Consider the following 20,154-nt stretch of genomic DNA (forward strand, 5'->3'; position numbering starts at 1 on the left):
GGTCTGAACTTTATTCCTGAGGCAGCGAGGGGCCATGGAAGATTTTTGAAGTGACATGGAAGAAGAGTGACATGATTTGGGGGGGAAAGTGCTTCTAAAGCCTATCTTCTGGTGTGTGGGGGTGTATTGGAAGCAGGGGAGACCAGAAGTGGGGAGATGGTTCAGATGCTGTTGCCATAGAATCCCAGGCTACTGGATGACAGGGGAGGACCCAAGCGCTTATTTAGCCCTGGCTTCCCTCGGTAGTTATTATTGTGTTGTCATCATTACTGTTTTCATCATTGGGCAATGAGTTAGTCCTCGTATTCTTCCCCTGCCCCTTAGAAGGAAACTTGCCCTCCGATATTTTCCAGGACAGGGAGGAGGCTTCAGCCCCTATGAGCCCATCCAGCCAGAGCCCTGGGCTCCCCCTGGCCCCTGCTCTGCAGCCTGCACAGAGCAGACAGATGTTTCCCACAGGGCCTGGCAGGGAGGGCTCAGGCAAGCCTGGGCTCCAGATGTTCCCAGCCAGCTCACATCGACTTGGCTTGGCATCAGCTTTTAAGGTTTCGACCCCACTCCCTCTCACTCTGCTGCCTGGCTTCTCCTTCCAGAAATACAGCATCCTGTAAAGATCGCATATGCTCTGTATGAGAAGTACCTGAAGGCAGACAACATGATCCGGGCCACCGCTGTGTGCCAGGTCACCGACGAGACCGAGATGGTGGTGGAGAGGGACATCATCCTGGACAACCCCACCCTGACCCTGGAGGTAAAGGGGTGCTGAAGGGGTGCTTCTCCAGCCAGCCCAGCCCTCCCAGACCACAAAGAAGGCCCTTCCCTGCTGTCGGGCCAAGGACCGGGCCCAGCTCAGCTCCAGCCTCTGCCAAATGGATCAGCCAAGAGTTCCACTCAGAGTAGCGTCCTTGGGACTTCCCTAGCGGTCCAGTGGTTAGGATTCAGAGCTTTTGCTGCAGGGGACGAGGGTTCAATTCCTGGTCAGGGAACTAAGATCCTGCAAGCTGTGTGATGAGGCAAAAAAAAAAAGCAGCATCCTTGCTCCCTGTCTGGCAATATCCACAGGCATGTTGCCTTGTGGCTCCTTTGGTTGCAGCTCTAGACCCACTGGCAATGCCAGCTGAGAAGTGGCCAGAGGGGCTCTTCAGCTCACTGCTGGACATCTGCTGTGTCCTGGGCTGTGCCAGGCTTGGGAATCACAGGGGGCCACAAGGGGTGGGTCCTGACTGCAGGAAACCCACAGTTCAGCCCCCGGACACATTTGTAGAGCAAATCAGAAATGGGCATAACTCACGTGCATCTCCCGACTCTAGACCCCAGAGTTACAGAATTGTGGACTCTTAGAGACCGAGTCTCGAGCTCCCATGTCCTGCCATTTCACATATCAGTAAACTGAGGCCCAGAGAGGAGAAGGGAATTTCCAATTACTGCCAGAGCCAGGGCTAGACCTCAGGCCCTTTCCAGGGCATCCAGCACGTCCAGAGCCAGCAACAGCATCTTCCCAGTGGTTGAGAATGAGGATACCTCATTTTTTGGCTGCAGGCTCTGCTCCCAGGCTCCCTCTCAGGAGCCCAGGCATGTGGGGGCTTGCAGGTCGGCGGGAGGCACTTGGGGCCACTCTGTTCCTTCCTCAGCACTGGGGCTGGAAGTATTTGGCTGACTCCAAGCCTGTCCCTACCCACGCCAACCCCAGCCCAGTGTGGAGGCTGCCAGAGCCAGACAGCACAAATCTGAGGGGTGAGAGCCTGGCAGGGAAGGACAGGCAGACAAATGGGTCAGGAAGATGGGATCTTCCCATGGGATCCCATAGAGAGCTTCATGGGTCAGGCTCCTCCCGAGTCTGCTGTACCATCTGTGCCAGCGGTCTAGACAGAGATTGCCTTTTTTTTTTCCATCGCGGTGCCACTAGCCTCCCTAGCCCCAGATTTCTAGAGTACTTGTGGCTGCCCTAGTCCCACCCTTCCTAAGCTACACCCCATCTTCAGAGGTTCCTGATGTCAGACAGAGGGCAGGGGGACCCAAGGCACCTGCTCCATGCAGCTAGCCTGCAATAGAGCTCTTTCATTGTCCTGGTTAGTCTAGACTGTGCTTCAGAATGGGGGGAGGGGGGTGGTCCATCACCTCCAGGGCTGGGGAGGGGGGTGGTCCATCACCTCCAGGGCTAGGGAGGGGGTGCCACCCCTGTTGTGGGCCCATCACTGTGGTTGTGAAACAGAAACAACCCCCCCCCATTGGGCAGGACTAGAACAGAGCTTCTGGGCTCCAGGCTCGCCTTCTTTCCTGCCCACCGAGTTTTCATCCTCAATCCATGATTGTCCCCTGAGTGTAGAAGCTTCTCCTGCTTCCCAGGACGTTTCCAAGAAATGCACCCCATCCCTGTAGAATGACAGGCAGCAAGTGTCGTTTCCCACTCCTCAGGCTGCGAAATGAAACATTCTGCATAAAAATTATCAGTGTTTAAATGAAGATAGTTTTTCCCCCATTATATTCCCTTATCCAATATCCTCAAACCTGCTTATAGCTTTCTCTTTTATTCAATACTTTTACTCTACATCTTTTAGACTTCCATATCAAATCAGCTTTGTCTTTCAAGAGAGTGTAACATCTTTTAAAAGGAAATCAGAACACACACAGCCTGGAAATATTCCATCAAAAACTTTCTTATTTAATCTTTTTAAAGGGCATCTGCTCTTTCTTCTTTTGGGCATCTTTGTGTGAATTTGCTCTTAACGCAACCTCCCCTTACTTCAGCCTTCAGAGAATCAAGACAATCTCATCTTGACTGAATGAATCAATGCATAGCTCACTCAGAGCAGGGCACTTGGGTGATCTGTATGAAAAGATAATAATTTGGGTAAAATCCTATTATCTTACTTGATGCTGATTGGGAGTAGGCATTGAGGACTTTAGAACCAGACCATACAATCTGAACTTTGTTCCAAAGGGTGATGTCCTTCACGTTGGCCCATGACCTACTGACAATCAGACACAGTCTTCTGGTGGCTCTTTTCATCTTCTTTGGGTGCATGCACAGATTTAGGTCAATAGGACAGGGTGGTAAGCAGCAATAAAGATAGGAAAACAAATACACGAAAATCTCAAATTGAATATCAGTGTGAAAAATATGGCACCGTTTATGTACCCTTGTGTCCCAATGGTATAAAGTTATGCTTCACTCTTCAAATCATGTCATACTCTTAAATGAGTTCCATGGGAGAAATTATGGTATAGATCATGGTCTCTAAAATGTTTCAATTATGCACAAATTATTGGCAGGCATTGCAGGGTCTAGCAAGAAGAGCAAATGGCTCTGGAACCAGAAAGTCCTTGGTTATTGAATCAACCTGAGCTGCAGATTTATTACTGTAAAATGGTTGCAGTGAGAATTGGTGGCAAGAAAAAAAAAACAAAAAACAAAATGAACAAAAAGCAGCGGCCTCTAAGGATCCTCAACAGAAGAAAAGAAATCCACCAGTCACCCAGTTTCGGTTTCTGTTTCCAAAGCGCTTTCTTCTGCATCCATGATCTCATTTGGTCCCTTGTAGCCCAGGGAGGGAGGTGGGGAGGGATCAGCCCTCTTTATCAGGGAGGGAGTCAAGGCCCAGGGAGATGACATATCTGCCCAGGCTTGGCGGCTTTTCAGCAGGAGCACAAGCTTTCATCTTTGGGAGCAAACAAATAGTCCAGGGTGCTTCTCTGACCAGAAACCTAGGTTTTTCCAGGCCCTGATCAAGGACCCCGTGCAGACCACATGTGGCATGTCCTCGGAAATGGGGACTGCCCTTCCCGAGATGAACTGAGAAAGGGCCCGTGAACCCAGCTGGGAATTTAAGCCCTCTCAGCCGCTGCGATGTGCTGCCTCTCCTCCACGCCTGGGTGTCCTGTCTGTATCCTGGGGATGACAGCAATTTCCTAGGAACCCCCTGCATGGATGTCGCTGGAACTTAGGAGGACTAAACCTCCTAAGGATCGTTATCCTGCCTTCCTTTGTCCTCAGCAACATCCTCCCCATCACCAAGTCTCCGGCACAGCCCCGTCGGCTCTCATCAAGGGCAGATGAAATGAACAGCCCAGCCCTGACTCTGTCAACCCCTCTCCCCACAGGTGCTGGACCAGGCCCAGGTGCAAAAGCCTGTGACCGTGAAGGTACTCTTCTCCAACCCGCTGGATGAGCTGATGACGGACTGCAAGCTGATGGTGGAGGGGAGCGGCCTGCTGCTGGACACCCTCAAGATCGAGTGAGTACCAGGCTGAGGTCCCAGTGTGGGATGGTGGGAGGGGGGCAGAGGAGCCCTCCCCAGAGCCCGGGGCAGGGCAGACAGAACTCCTCTAGCCTCTGAACTTGGGAATCTGCCCATAAGGATATACGTTTGCATTTGGTTTGGGGGTTCACCAAACTTGAACTCAAGGGAAGTCCAGGTCACCAGAGCTTGGAACTGGTCCTCATATTTGGGAGATCATGGGATCCACCCATCGCGCCTTCCCCTGCTGAGGGGTACCAGAGCTGAAGGGGCTTGATGACCCAGGGTGGCAGCTAGAGGGAGTTGAAGGAGCAGTGACCTTGACCAGAGCAGGACTTGAGGCCTCATGCTGACTCCTGCCTTTCCCCATCAGCATGCCAACCCTGCAACCCAGGGAGCAGTCCCATGTGAATTTTGAGATCCTGCCCAACCGGAGTGGCACCAAGCAGCTCCTCACCAGCTTCTCCTGCAACAAGTTCCCCGTGATCAAGGGCATGCTGTCCATCAAAGTGAACGAGTGAAGGGCCCATGTGGCCCCATACAAACTTGGGAACACGGAGCGGGCAGGGCTCACCTCTGGAGTGAGCCCCCTGCCCACACACACTGTCCAGCCTGGGAAACTCACTCCGTCCCCCAAGGCAGCCTGGACTCGGACTTCCAGCCTCCAGCACACACCCCTCCCTTGTTCCCAGGCTGGGCTGGTTTCACCCTGGCCCGCAACTTGATCACTTTTGCATGTTCCCCAAGCTTCTCCTCAACACTGCCCACTCTGTGAGCTCCATGACCCTGCTCAGCCCTTATACCCTCAATGCTGTGGACACGGAGTGGCACCTGACCCAGCGGCTCTCCAAATGGCTACGGGGGGAGAAGATGGTCTGGACTGTTTGCTGATCCCCAGCCTGCAGTTGGCACATTCCTGCTTCTCTCTTAGGCCACTGTGGAGGTGGGGGGACGACGGTTAGCCATCTGTTGTAACACTCACAACCGCACCCTCAAAATAAATGTTAAAAAGAGTGTGATCTCACAGCACTGAATTTACAGGACTGCTGCTTCAACTAAGGTGGTGGAGAAGGAGAGAGGGGGGCTGGGGCCATGTCCTTCTGGAGGACAGATGGCCTTGGGGAGGCCATGCTCTCTATGTTCCAGTGTCCAAGAGGAGTGGGGTTGTTCTGTGTGGCTCCAAATGCAAAACTAGGGAGATGTTTCAAATCAGTTTAGGAAACCTCTCTAAGATGATGTCCAAAAATTGATTGGCTGCCTTGGAGCAGGCAGGGAGCACCTTGGAGGGAGCGCCTTGTCCAGGCAGGCTTTGGGCATTCTCTGTGTAGCCAGGCAAACTCTTCCAGGGTCTCTACAGGCGTCAGAGTGAGAAGGGACTTCAAAATCTTCACCAGAACCCTTTCACAGAGCAGGTGTGGGTGGTGGCCCAACCTCTGCTCACCCTGGACTCATCCCAACTTGTGCCACACTCCTCCTCTTGCAGCCAGAGCCCTGCTAACTCCACCGGAACCTTCTCTGCCTTCACACATGCTCTCAGGGTTCCTCAGTCTTTGCCCCTTGAAATAACCCCAAGCAGATCCCAGAGCTTTCCATCACTGGTGCTGACTAACCCCATTTTGGCAATCACTCCTCCCTGTTCGGATATAAGGGACCAGTCCAATCTACACAGAAGCTTCAGCCTCACATCCAGCTCAAAGCTTCTGCCCTATGCTCAGCTCAGGCCTGACCTGGGCTTGCAGAAGTAGGCACTGTGCATGCGCCCTCTTCCTTCCTCCTTCCCCTCTTGTTGCCTGATCCATCAGAGTTGGAGAAGGGAGAGAGGAAATTAGGAGAAAAATGACAAAGTTCTACTTCACTGGTGTTGATGCAGCCTGGCCACGGAAGCCCGCTGCGTGGCTGGCGTGTAAATGCAGGCTTTCTGCGTTGTGTGTCTCCAACATGGTCAACATGCCCCTCAGACTCGGCCTCTGGAGGTTCTCCCCTACCGCTAACTGCTCTGGAAGTAGTGGTCCTATTGTGATGGCTTGAGCCCAGTTCCCTTTCATGGGCTTTCACTGCCCTGCCGCAGCCGCCTCCTCTCCCCCTTCTACATCTCAAGCTGGTCCAGCGTCAGCTTCCCACCTCCAAGTGCCCCAGGTGGGCAGTCAGCACCAGAACCTGTGTCCATATTTTCTCCTGGTGTCAAGGAGCTCTCACCAGGGCCCAGTTCTGGTGTCTGAACGCAGCTGGGCCTCCCAGTCTCTGCAGGACAGCAGGCCCCCAGCTGCGGAGGGGGAAGCTCGTCTCTCCTCTTGGAGCCTTGCCACTCTCTCAAATGCCCCTTGATTTGGCCTGGAGATAGGTACCAGTCCCCAGTGAGGAGGGGCAGGGTGAAATAGGCAGACTTCTGCTCTGGTTTCTATTAGAAAAAAGGAAATCCAGAAGTTTGCATTTCCTCCCATCCACATGAGGCCTGCCCCAGACCTTAAATCCCTCAAGCATCAGCCCTGTCAGCAAGTGTCCCCTGAGTGCCTGCTTTCTGCCAGGCTCTGTCCAGAGAGATTCAAAACCAACAAGAGCATGATTCCTGCCTTTGGGTTTCCATCCTCAAGGGAGTCTCCTAACGTGTGTCATTAAAAATCCATGGGGAGTTTGTAACCAACCCCAAGCACATGTGTCTTAGAACTATGTCTAAACACCCCTCACCCCCACTTGGGTTCTGAAGGATTTTATCAATAAAACAAAGGAATAGCAGGCAGAGGCCACAGCGCCCTATTTATTTCTGGTAGAGCAGAAGTTAGAGGTTGTAGCAACGTGTGAGATGCAGTCGGCCTGCTAGCTGAACCCCAGAATTAGGTGACCTTGCTCTATTGGTTAGGATATATGCTCAGTAGCCATAGCAGGGAAACCCAAACTGCCAGGGTCCTAAACAGAATGGGCATTAATTTCTCTCATATAAGAGCCAAGGGAAGCAGCTCAGGGATGCAGGCTTTCTTGTCCTACAATGCTGTCGTCCTCCACACATAGCTTCCACCTATCGATTCCAGGTGGTTCTTCCAGCTCAAGGCAAAAGCCCACAGGCCATCCAGCAGGAAGGAAGAAAAGGGGAATAGATGGGCACCCTCCTTCCCAATCTGAAAGTCAAAAGTTGAAATTATGCATTTCACTTCTGCAAACATCCCATTGGCCAATGAATCTAAAAGTGGGTTGTTTGAAATGAATAACACTGATATATCTCTAGCCAAACTGATTGGGAAAAAATAAAAAATACACAAATTACAAATATCAGAAATGAAAGCACCTGCAGCTATTTTAAAGGAAGTAAAGGAATATTATGAACAATGTTATGCCAATAAATCAGACAACTTAGATAAAATGAATTCCTTGAAAGACACAGACTATCAAAATTCATTCAAGAAAAGTAGATATTCCCCATATCTGTTAAAGAAATTGAATTTGGAGTGAAGACCAGCAGAAACTGTCCAGGAGCCTAACAAGCCACAGAGCGGGTGGTTGTTGTCACTATGTTTTCCTGTGGTTTGTTATACAGCAAAGGAACCATTTTTCTCCATTTCCATGCATACATCCTTGCCCTTTCCAGTGAAATGTCCCGTCTTCTGAGAAACCTCCTCCGTATCCCTCCCCCCCTTGCTGCACCCATACACAGTTGGCCCCTCCTTCATCTACAATTCCCTTCACTGTGCACATGTCTTTTTAGACCACTTTGGCTTAAAGTCATCTGGGCCTTTGTACATCCCTCTCCCCATCTTAGACTATGTACTTGTCATGGGCAAGAACCAGGTTTCCTTTAGCCCTCCACACTTAGCAGTGTCTGGTGTAGATTAAGTACCCATAGATATTCATTAAAGACCAAAGAGGTGAATGAGATTGTAGTTGAACAAACAAATGAATGAATGAAGTGACTAATTGGAAGTACTAAAAAATTATAATATCTAACATTCATTGAGAGTGTAAAATCTGTAAGTCACTGTTCTAAGGATTTTTTTAAATTTATTGAGTGCCTACTATGTGCCAGATATTGTGCTCAATGTTTCATGTCCATTATCTTACTGAATCCTATATAGCATTCTTGAGTGATAATCATTGTTATTCTTATTTTTGTCCTTTTAACTTTCTTTTTAAATGGAGTTTATTTTTTAGAGTAGTTTTAGATTCACGGCAAAATTGAACAGAAGGCACAGATATTTCTCATATATCCCCTGCCCCCACATACGCATAGCCTCCCCCATTATCAATATCCCTACTAGAATAGTATACTTGTTACAATTGATGAGCCTATAGTACATTTGTTACAATTGATGACCTTATATTGACACATCATTATCACCCAAAGTTCATAGTTTTACATTAGGGTTCACTCTTGGTGTTGTACATTCTATGGGTTTGGATAACTTTATAATAACATGTATCCACCATTATAGTACCCTCCTTCTCCTCTAACACCTGGCAACCACTGATCCTCTTCCTGTCTCCATAGTTTTGTCTTTTCCAGAATGCCACATAGTTGAAATCATACAGTAAGTAGTTTTGTCAGCCAGGCTTCTTTCACTTAGTAATATGCATTTAAGTTTCCTCTATGTCTTTTCATGACTTGATAGTTTATTTCTGAATAATATTCCTTTGTCTAGATGTGCCACAGTTTGTTTATCCATTCACCCACTGAAGGACATCTTGGATGCTTCCAAATTATGGCAATTATCAGTAGTTTCTATAAACATCCATGGGCAGAGTTTTGTGTGGACATAAGTTTTCAACTCCTTTGAGCAGATATCAAGGAGCCCAATTGCTGGATCATGTAATAACAGTATACTTAGTTTTATAAGAGACTGCCAAATTCTCTTCCAAAGTAGCATTATGCATTTCCACCAGCAATGAATGAGAGTTCCTATTGCTCCACATCCACATCAGCATTTGGTATTGGTAGTGTTCTGGATTTTGGCCATTCTGATAGATATGTAATGGTATCTCATTGTTTTAATTTGCATTTCCCTGATGACATGTGAAGTCGAGTATCTTTTCATATGCATATTTATCATCTATATATCTTCTCTAGTGAGGTGTCTGCTAAATGTCTTTAGCCTTTATTTTAATCAGGTTATTTGTTTTCTTATTGTTGAGCTTCAAGAGTTCTTTGTATATTTTGGATAACAGTCCTTTATTAGATATGTCATTTGCAAATATTTTCTACTAGTCTGTGGCTGTCTTCTCATTCTCTTGACAGTGTCTTTTGTAGGTGAGAAATTATTAATTTTGATGAAGTCCAGCTTATTAATTCTCTCATGGATCATGCCTTTGGTGTTGTATTTAAAAAGTCATTGCCAGGGACTTCCCTGGCAGTCCAGTGGTTAGGACTCCGTGCTTCCACTGCAGCACTGCAGGGGGCCTGGGTTCAATCCCTGGTGGGGGAACTAAGGTCCTGCATCCTGCTCAGTGCAGCCAAAAAAAATTTTTTTTAAGTAAAAATAAATAAATTCATTGCCAAACCCAGGGTCATCTAGATTTTCCCTTATGTTATCTTCTAGGAGTTTTAGAGTTTTGCATCTTACATTTAGGTCTGTGATTTCATTTTGAGTTAATTTTTGTGAATGGTATAAAGTCTGTGTCTAGATTCATTTTTTTTGCATGTAGATGTCCAGTTGTTTCAGAATCCTTTATTGAAAAGATTATCTTTTCTCCATTGTATTGTCTTTGCTCCTTTGTCAAAGATCAGTTGACTATATTTATGTGGTTCTATTTCTGGGCTCTCTACTCCATTCCACTGATCTATTTGTCTGTTCTTTCACCAATACCGCATTGTGTTGATAACTGTAGCTTTATACCAAGTCTTGAAGTTGAGTAGTGTCAGTCCTTTGATGTTGTTCTTCTCCTTCAATGCTGTGCTGGCTATTCTGGGTCTTTTGCCTCTCCATATAAACTTTAGAATCATTTTGTTGATATCCACAAAATAACTCAATGAGAGTTTAATTGGGATTGCTTTGAATCTACAGATCAAGTTAGGAAGAACTGACATCTTGTCAATATTAAGTCTTCTTATCCATAAACATGGAATATCTGTCCTATATTTAGTACTTTGATTTCTTCATTACAGTTTTGTACTTTTCCTTGTATAGATCTTGTATGTATTTTCTTAACATTTAATCTATTTTATTTTGGGGGGTCCTAAATTAAATAATATTATGGTTTTTTAAATTTCAAATTCCACTTTTCATTGTTGGTATATAGGAAAATGATTGATTTTTTTATATTAGCCTTAAATTCTGCAACCTTGCTATAATAGCTTCTTAGTCCCAGGAGTTTGCTGCTGTTGTGGCTGATTCTTTCAGATTTTCTGCATAAATAATAATGTCATTTATGAACAAAGATAGCTTTATTTCTTCCTTCCCAATCTGTACACCTTTCATTTCCTTTTCTTATTGCATTAGCTAGAACATCCAATATTGAAAAGAAGTGTTGAGAGGAGACATCCTTGCCTTGTTCCGGTTCTTAGTGAGAAACCTTCTAGTATGATGCTAGCTATTGGCTTTTTGTAGATGTTCTTTATCAAATTGAAAAGTTCCCCTCTATTCCTGGTTTACTGAAGGTTTGAAATGAGTGTTACATTTTGTCAAGTGCCTTTTCTGCATCTATTGATATGACATGTGATTTTTCTTCTTTAGCCTGTTGATGTAATGGGCTACAGTAATTGATTTCTTTTTTTTTGAGTTGCACAGATTTTTTTTTTTTAACATCTTTTTTGGAGTACAATTGCTCCACAATGGTGTGACAGTTTCCGCTCTACAACAAAGTGATTCAGCCATACACACACATACATCCCCACATCTCCCCACTCTGCATCTCCCCCCCCACCCCCGCATCCCATCCCTCTAGGTGATCACAAAGCACTGAGCTGATCTCCCTGTGCTATGCGGCGGCTTCCCACTAGCTATCTATTTTACATTTGGTAGCATTTATAAGTCCATGCCACTCTCTCACTTCGTCCCAGCTTACCCTTCCCCCTCCCTGTGTCCTTGAGGACATTCTCTACTTCTGCGTCTTTATTCTTGTCCTGCCCCTAGGTTCTTCAGAACTTTTTTTTTTTTTTAGATCCCATATATATGTGTTAGCATACTGTATTTGTTTTTCTCTTTCTGACTTACTTCACTCTGTAGGACAGACTCTAGGTCGATCCACCTCACTACAAATAACTCAATTTCGTTTCTTTTTATGGCTGAGTAATATTCCATTGTATATATGTGCCACATCTTCTTTATCCATTCATCTGTTGGTGGACACTTAAGTTGCTTCCATGTCCTGGCTATTGTAAATAGAACTGCAATGAACATTGTGGTACATGACTCTTTTTAAATTATGGTTTTCTCAGGGTATATGCCCAGTAGTGGGATTGCTGGGTCGTATAGTAGTTCTATTTTTAGTTTTTTAAGGAACCTCCATACTGTTCTCCATAGTGGCTGTATCAATTTACATTCCCAGCAACAGTGCAAGAGGGTTCCCTTTTCTCCACACCCTCTCCAGCATTTATTGTTTCTAGATTTTTTGATGATGGCCATTCTGACCGGTGTGAGGTGATATCTCATTGTAGTTTTGATTTGCGTCTCTCTAATGATTAATGATATTGAGCATTCTTTAATATGTGTGTTGGCACTCTGTATATCTTCTTTGGAGAAATGTCTATTTAGGTCTTCTGTCCATTTTTGGATTGGGTTGTTTGTTTTTTGTTATTGAGCTGCATGAGCTGCTTGTAAATCTTGGAGATTAATCCTTTGTCAGTTGCTTCATTTGCAAATATTTTCTCCCATTCTGAGGGTTGTCTTTTGGTCTTGTTTATGGTTTCCTTTGCTGTGCAAAAGCTTTTAAGTTTCATTAGGTCCCATTTGTTTATTTGTGTTTTTATTTCCATTTCTCTAGGAGCTGGGTCAAAAAGGATCTTGCTGTGATTTATGTCATACAGTGTTCTGCCTATGTTTTCCTCTAAGAGTTTGATAGTGTCTGGCCTTACACTTAGGTCTTTAATCCATTTTGAGTTTATTTTTGTGTATGGTGTCAGGGAGTGTTCTAATTTCATACTTTTACAGGTACCTGTCCAGTTTTCCCAGCACCACTTATTGAAGAGGCTGTCTTTTCTCCACTGTATATGCTTGCCTCCTTTATCAAAGATAAGGTGACCATATGTGCGTGGGTTTATCTCTGGGCTTTCTATCCTGTTCCATTGATCTATGTTTCTGTTTTTGTGCCAGTATCAAACTGTCTTGATTACTGTAGCTTTGTAATATAGTCTGAAGTCAGGGAGCCTGATTCCTCCAGCTCCATTTTTCTTTCTCAAGATTGCTTTGGCTATTCGGGGTCTTTTGTGTTTCCATACAAATTGTGAAATTTTTTGTTCTACTTCTGTGAAAAATGCCAGTGGTAGTTTGATAGGGATTGCATTGAATCTGTAGACTGCTTTGGGTAGTAGAGTCATTTTCACAATGTTGATTCTTCCAATCCAAGAACATGGTATATCTCTCCATCTATTTGTATCATCTTTAATTTCTTTCATCAGTGTCCTATAATTTTCTGCATACAGGTCTTTTGTCTCCTTAGGTAGGTTTATTCCTAGATATTTTATTCTTTTTGTTGCAATGGTAAACGGGAGTGTTTTCTTAATTTCACTTTCAGATTTTTCATCAATAGTATATAGGAATGCAAGAGATTTCTGTGCATTAATTTTGTATCCTGCTACTTTACCAAATTCATTGATTAGCTCTAGTAGTTTTCTGGTAGCATCTTTTGGATTCTCTATGTATAGTATCATGTCATCTGCAAACAGTGACAGCTTTACTTCTTCTTTTCCGATTTGGATTCCTTTTATTTCTTTTTCTTCTCTGATTGCTGTGGCTAACACTTCCAAAACTATGTTGAATAATAGTGGTGAGAGTGGGCAACCTTGTCGTGTTCCCGATCTTAGTGGAAATGGTTTCAGTTTTTCACCATTGAGGACAATGTTGGCTGTGGGTTTGTCATATATGGCCTTTATTATGTTGAGGAAAGTTCCCTCTATGCCTACTTTCTGCAGGGCTTTTATCATAAATGGGTGTTGAATTTTGTCGAAAGCTTTCTCTGCATCTATTGAGATGATCATATGGTTTTTCTCCTTCAATTTGTTAATATGATGTATCACGTTGATTGATTTGCGTATATTGAAGAATCCTTGCATTGCTGGAATAAACCCCACTTGATCATGGTGTATGATCCTTTTAATGTGCTGTTGGATTCTGTTTGCTAGTATTTTGTTGAGGATTTTTGCATCTATGTTCATCAGTGATATTGGCCTGTAGTTTTCTTTCTTTGTGACATCTTTGTCTGGTTTTGGTATCAGGGTGATGGTGGCCTTGTAGAATGAGTTGGGGAGTGTTCCTCCCTCTGCAATATTTTGGAAGAGTTTGAGAAGGATAGGTGTTAGCTCTTCTCTAAATGTTTGATAGAATTCGCCTGTGAAGCCATCTGGTCCTGGGCTTTTGTTTGTTGGAAGATTTTTAATCACAGTTTCAATTTCAGTGCTTGTGATTGGTCTGTTCATATTTTCTCTTTCTTCCTGGTTCAGTCTCGGCAGGTTGTGCATTTCTAAGAATCTGTCCATTTCTTCCAGGTTGTCCATTTTATTGGCATAGAGTTGCTTGTAGTAATCTCTCATGATCGTTTGTATTTCTGCAGTGTCAGTGGTTATTTCTCCTTTTTCATTTCTAATTCTATTGATTTGAGTCTTCTCCCTTCTTCTCTTGATGAGTCTGGCTAATGGTTTATCAATTTTGTTTATCTTCTCAAAGAACCAGCTTTTAGTTTTATTGATGTTTGCTATTGTTTCCTTCATTTCTTTTTCATTTATTTCTGATCTGATCTTTATGATTTCTTTCCTTCTGTAAGCTTTGGGGTTTTTTTGTTCTTCTTTCTCTAATTGCTTTAGGTGCAAGGTTAGGTTGTTTATTCGAGATGTTTCCTGTTTCTTGATGTAGGCTTGTATTGCTATAAACTTCCCTCTTAGAACTGCTTTTGCTGCATCCCATAGGTTTTGGGTCGTCGTGTCTCCATTGTCATTTGTTTCTAGGTATTTTTTGATTTCCCCTTTGATTTCTTCAGTGATCACTTCGTTATTAAGTAGTATATTGTGTAGCCTCCATGTGTTTGTATTTTTTACAGATCTTTTCCTGTAATTGATATCTAGTCTCATAGCGTTGTGGTCAGAAAAGATACTTGATACAATTTCAATTTTCTTAAATTTACCAAGGCTAGATTTGTGACCCAAGATATGATCTATCCTGGAGAATGTTCCATGAGCACTTGAGAAAAATGTATATTCTGTTGTTTTTGGGTGGAATGTCCTATAAATATCAATTAAGTCCATCTTGTTTAATGTATCATTTAAAGCTTGTGTTTCCTTATTTATTTTCATTTTGGATGATCTGTCCATTGGTTAAAGTGAGGTGTTAAAGTCCCCTACTACGATTGTGTTACTGTCGATTTCCCCTTTTATGGCTGTTAGTATTTGCCTTATGTATTGAGGTGCTCCTATGTTGGGTGCATAAATATTTACAATTGTTGTACCTTCCTCTTGGATCGATCCCTTGATCATTATATAGTGTCCTTGTCTCTTGTAATAGCCTTTATTTTAAAATCTATTTTGTCTGATATGAGAATTGCTACTCCAGCTTTCTTTTGATTTCCATTTGCATGGACTATCTTTTTCCATCCCCTCATTTTCAGTCTGTATGTGTCTCTAGGTCTGAAGTGGGTCTCTTGTAGACAGCATATATATGGGTCTTGTTTTTGTATCCATTCAGCCAGTCTGTGTCTTTTGGTGGGAGCATTTATTCCATTTACATTTAAGGTAATTATCGATATGTATGTTCCTATTCCCATTTTCTTAAATATTTTGGGTTTGTTATTGTAGGTGTTTTCCTTCTCTTGTGTTTCTTGCCTAGAGAAGTTCCTTTAGCATTTGTTGTAAAGCTGGTTTGGTGGTGCTGAACTCTCTCAGCTTTTGCTTGTCTGTAAAGGTTTTAATTTCTCCATCAAATCTGAATGAGATCCTTGCTGGGTAGATTAATCTTGGTTGTAGGTTTTTCTCCTTCATCACTTTAAGTATATCCTGCCACTCCCTTCTGGCTAGCAGAGTTTCTGCTGAAAGGTCAGCTGTTAACCTTATGGGGATTCCCTTGTGTGTTATTTGTTGTTTTTCCCTTGCTGCTTTTAATATGTTTTCTTTATATTTAATTTTTGATAGTTTGATTAATATGTGTCTTGGCGTGTTTCTCCTTGGATTTATCCTGTATGGGACTCTCTGTGCTTCCAGGACTTGATTAACTATTTCCTTTCCCATATTAGGGAAGTTTTCAACTATAATCTCTTCAAATATTTTCTCAGTCCCTTTCTTTTTCTCTGCTTCTTCTGGGACCCCTATAATTCGAATGTTGGTGCATTTAATGTTGTCCCAGAGGTCTCTGAGACTGTCCTCAGTTCTTTTCATTCTTTTTCCTTTATTCTGCTCTGCAGTAGTTATTTCCACTATTTTATCTTCCAGGTCACTTATCCGTTCTTCTGCCTCAGTTATTCTGCTATTGATCCCGTCTAGAGTATTTTTAATTTCATTTATTGTGTTTTTCCTCGTTGCTTGGTTCCCTTTAGTTCTTCTGCGTCCTTGTTAAATGTTTCTTGCATTTTGTCTATTCTATTTCCAAGATTTTGGATCATCTTTACTATCATTATTCTGAATTCTTTTTCAGGTAGACTGCCTATTTCCTCTTCATTTGTTAGGTCTGGTGTGTTTTGACCCTGCTCCTTCATCTGCTGTGTGTTTTTCTGTCTTCTCATTTTGCTTATCTTACTGTGTTTGGGGTCTCCTTTTCACAGGCTGCAGGTTCGTATTTCCCGTTATTTTTGGTATATGTCCCCAGTGGCTAAGGTTGGCTCAGTGGGTTGTGTAGGCTTCCTGGTGGAGGGGACTAGTGCCTGTGTTCTGGTGGATGAGGTTGGATCTTGTCTTTCTGGTGGGCACGCCCACGTCTGGTGGTGTGTTTTGGGGTGTCTGTGGCCTTATTATGATTTTAGGCAGCCTCTCTGCTAATGGATGGGGCTGTGTTCCTGTCTTGCTAGTTGTTTGGCATAGGGTGTCCAGCACTGTAGCTTGCTGGTCGTTGAGTGAAGCTGGGTCTTGATGTTAAGGTGGAGATCTCTGAGAGATGTTCACCATTTGGTATTACGTGGAGCTGGGAGGTCTCTTGTGCACCAGTGTCCTGAAGTTGGCTCTCCCACCTCAGAGGCACAGCCCTGATTCCTGGCTGGACCACCAAGAGCCTTTCATCCACATGGCTCAGGATACAAGGGAGAAAAAATAGAAAGAAAGAAAGAAAGAGGATAAAATAAAATAAAATAAAGCTATTATAATAAAAAATAAGAAAAAAATTATTAAGAAAAAATTTATTAAGAAAAAAATTTTTTTAATTTTTTAAAATAAAAAATATGAAAAAACTTATTTAAAAAGTTTTTTTTAATTTTTAAAAATAGAAAATAAGGAAAAAATTATTAAGAAAACATCTATTAGGAAAAAAATTTTTTAAGTAAAAAAAAAAAAAAAAAAAAATGGACGGACCTAACCCTAGGACTAATGGTGAAAGCAAAGCTATACAGACAAAATCTCACCCAGAAGCATACACATATACACTCACAAAAAAAGGAAAAGGGGAAAAATTAATATATCCTGCTCCCAAAGTCCACCTCCTGAATTTGGGATGATTCGTTGTCTATTCAGGTATCCCACAGATGCAGGGTACATCAAGTTGATTGTGGAGATTTAATCCGCTGCTCCTGAGGCTGCTGGGAGAGATTTCCCCTTCTCTTCTTTGTTCGTACAGCTCCCGGGGTTCAGCTTTGGATTTGGACCTGCCTCTGCGTGTAGGTCACCTGAGGGTGTCTGTTCCCTGCCCAGACAGAATGGGGTTAAAGGAGCAGCTGCTTCGGGGGTTCTGGTTCACTCAGGCCGGGGGGGAGGGAGGGGTATGGATGCGGGGCGAGCCTGCGGCGGCAGAGGCCAGCGTGACGTTGCAGCAGCCTGAGGCGCGCCGTGCGTTCTCCTGGGGAAGTTGTCCCCGGATCACGAGAGCCTGGCCGTGGCGGGCTGCACAGGCTCCCGGGAGGGGCGGTGTGGAGAGTGACCTGTGCTCGCACACAGGCTTTTTGGTGGCGGCAGCAGCAGCCTTAGCGTCTCATGCCCGTCTCTGGGGTCCGCGCTGATAACCGCGGCTCGCGCCTGTCTCTGGAGCTCGTTTAGGCGGTGCTGTGAATCCCCTCTCCTCGCGCACCAGGAAACAAAGAGGCAAGAAAAAGTCTCTTGCCTCTTCGGCAGCTGCAGACTTTTTCCCGGACTCCCTCCCGGCTAGCTGTGGTGCGCTAACCCCTTCAGGCTGTGTTCACGCCGCCAACCCCAGTCCTCTCCCTGTGATCTGACCGAAGCCCAAGCCTCAGCTCCCAGCCCCCGCCCGCCCCGGCGGGTGAGCAGACAAGCATCTCGGGCTGGTGAGTACTGCTCGGCGCTGAGCCTCTGTGCGGGAGTCTCTGTGCTTTGCCCTCCGCACCCCTGTTGCTGCGCTCGCCTCCGTGGCTCCGAAGCTTCCCCCCTCTGCCACCCGCAGTCTCCGCCCGCGAAGGGGCTTCCTAGTGTGTGGAAACCTTTCCTCCTTCACAGCTCCCTCCCACTGGTGCAGGTCCCATCCCTATTCTTTTGTTTCTATTATTTCTTTTTTCTTTTGCCCTACCCAAGTACGTGGGGAGTTTCTTGCCTTTTGGGAGGTCTGACGTCTTCTGCCAGCGTTCAGTGGGTGTTCTGTAGGAGCAGTTCCACGTGTAGATGTATTTCTAATGTATCTGTGGGAAGGAAGGTGATCTCCGCGTCTTACTCTTCCGCCATCTTGCCCAGACCCCCAGAAAAAGCTTTTGACAAAATTCAACACCAATTTATGATAAAAAAATCTCCAGAAAGTGGGCACAAAGGGAACCTAACTCAACATAATAAAGGCCATATATGACAAACCCACAGCAAACTTCATTCTCAATGGTGAAAAACTGAAAGCATTTCCTCTAAGATCAGGAACAAGAAAGGATGTCCACTCTTGCCACTATTATTCAACATAGTTTTGGAAGTCCTAGGCATGGCAATCAGAGAAGAAAAAGAAATAAAAGGAATACAAATTGGAAAAGAAGTAAAACTGTCATGGTTTGCAGATGACATGATAGTATACATAGAGAATCCTAAAGATGCCACCAGAAAACTACTAGAGCTAATCAATGAATTTGGTAAAGTTGCAGGATACAAAATTAATGCACAGAAATCTCTTGCAATCCTATACATTAATGATGAAAAATCTGAAAGAGAAATTAAGGAAACACTCCCATTTACCATTGCAACAAAAAGAATAAAATACCTAGGAATAAACCTACCTAGGGAGACAAAAGACCTGTATGCAGAAAACTGTAAGACACTGATGAAAGAAATTAAAGATGATACCAACAGATGGAGAGATATACCATGTTCTTGGGTTGGAAGAATCAATACTGTGGAAATGACTATACCACCCAAAGCAATCTACAGATTCAATGCAATCCCTATCAAATTACCAATGGCATTTTTTACAGAACTAAAACAAAAAAATCTTAAAATTTGTATGGAGACACAAAAGACCCCGAAAAGCCAAAACAGTCTTGAGAAAGAAAAACAGAGCTAGAGGAATCAGGCTCCCTGACTTCAGACTATACTACAAAGCTACAGTAATCATGACAATATGGTACTGGCACAAAAAAATAAATATAGATCAATGGAATAGGATAGAAAGCCCAGAGATAAACACACGGACATATGGTCACCTAATCTATGATAAAGGAGACAAGAACATACAATGGAGAAAAGACAGTCTTTTCAATAAGTGGTGCTGGGGAAACTGGACAGCTACATGTAAAAGAATGAAATTAGAATATTTCATAACACTGTACACAAAAATAAACTGAAAATGGATTAAAGACCTAAATGTAAGGCCAGACACTATAAAACTCTTAGAGGAATACATAGGAAGAACACTCTATGACATAAATCACAGCAAGATCCTTTTTGACCCACCTCCTAGAGAAATGGGAATAAAAACAAAAATAAACAAAAGGGACCTAATGAAACTTAAAAGCTTTTGCACAGCAAAGGAAAAAGGATTAATCTCCAAAATATACAAGCAGCTCATGCAGTTCAATGTCAAAAAAACCAACCAACCCAATTAAAAAATGGGCAGAAAACCTAAATAGACAGTTCACCAAAGAAGGCATACAGATGGCCAAGAGGCACATGAAAAGATGCTCAACATCACTAACTATTAGAGAAATGCAAATCAAAACTACAATGAAGTATCACCTCACACTGGTCAGAATGGCCATCACCAAAAAATCTACAAATAAATGCTGGAGAGGGTGTGGAGAAAAGGGAACCCTCCTGTGCTGTTGGTGGGAATATTAATTGATACAACCACTATGGAGAACAGTATGGAGGTTCCTTAAAAAACTAAAAATAGAACTACCATATGACCCAGCAATCCCACTACTGGTCATATACCCTGAGAAAACCATAATTCAAAAAGAGACATGTACCACAATATTCATTGCAGCACTATTTACAATAGCTAGGATATGGAAGCCACCTAAATGTCCATTGACAGATGAATGGATAAAGAAGATGTGGCACATATATACAATGGAATATTACTCAGCCATAAAAAGGAATGAAATTGGGTCATTTGTAGAGATATGGATGGACCTAGAGTCTGTTATACAGAGTGAAGTAAGTCAGCAAGAGAAAAACAAATACCGTACGCTAACATATATATATGGAATCTAAAAAAAGAAAAAAGAA

At 43.7% G+C, this 20,154-nt stretch overlaps 2 protein-coding genes across 2 annotated transcripts in view; both read left to right on the forward strand.

Moving 5' to 3' along the window:
- Nucleotides 1-4,759, forward strand: part of TGM3 (transglutaminase 3) — a 32,370-nt gene extending 27,611 nt beyond the window's left edge. The window contains exons 11-13 of the mRNA XM_061209830.1: nt 594-751; nt 4,102-4,235; nt 4,612-4,759. Coding sequence (XP_061065813.1) covers nt 594-751; nt 4,102-4,235; nt 4,612-4,759 — 440 coding nt within the window. The remainder of the gene's footprint in view (nt 1-593; nt 752-4,101; nt 4,236-4,611) is intronic.
- A 259-nt stretch (nt 4,760-5,018) lies between these two features.
- Nucleotides 5,019-20,154, forward strand: part of TGM6 (transglutaminase 6) — a 76,313-nt gene continuing 61,177 nt past the window's right edge. Inside the window, 3 exon segments of the mRNA XM_061209831.1 lie at nt 5,019-5,111; nt 5,567-5,979; nt 6,307-6,374. Of these exon segments, the coding sequence (XP_061065814.1) occupies nt 5,019-5,111; nt 5,567-5,979; nt 6,307-6,374 (574 nt within the window).

Source organism: Eubalaena glacialis, chromosome 13, assembly GCF_028564815.1.
Source record: "Eubalaena glacialis isolate mEubGla1 chromosome 13, mEubGla1.1.hap2.+ XY, whole genome shotgun sequence".
NCBI lineage: Eukaryota > Metazoa > Chordata > Mammalia > Artiodactyla > Balaenidae > Eubalaena > Eubalaena glacialis.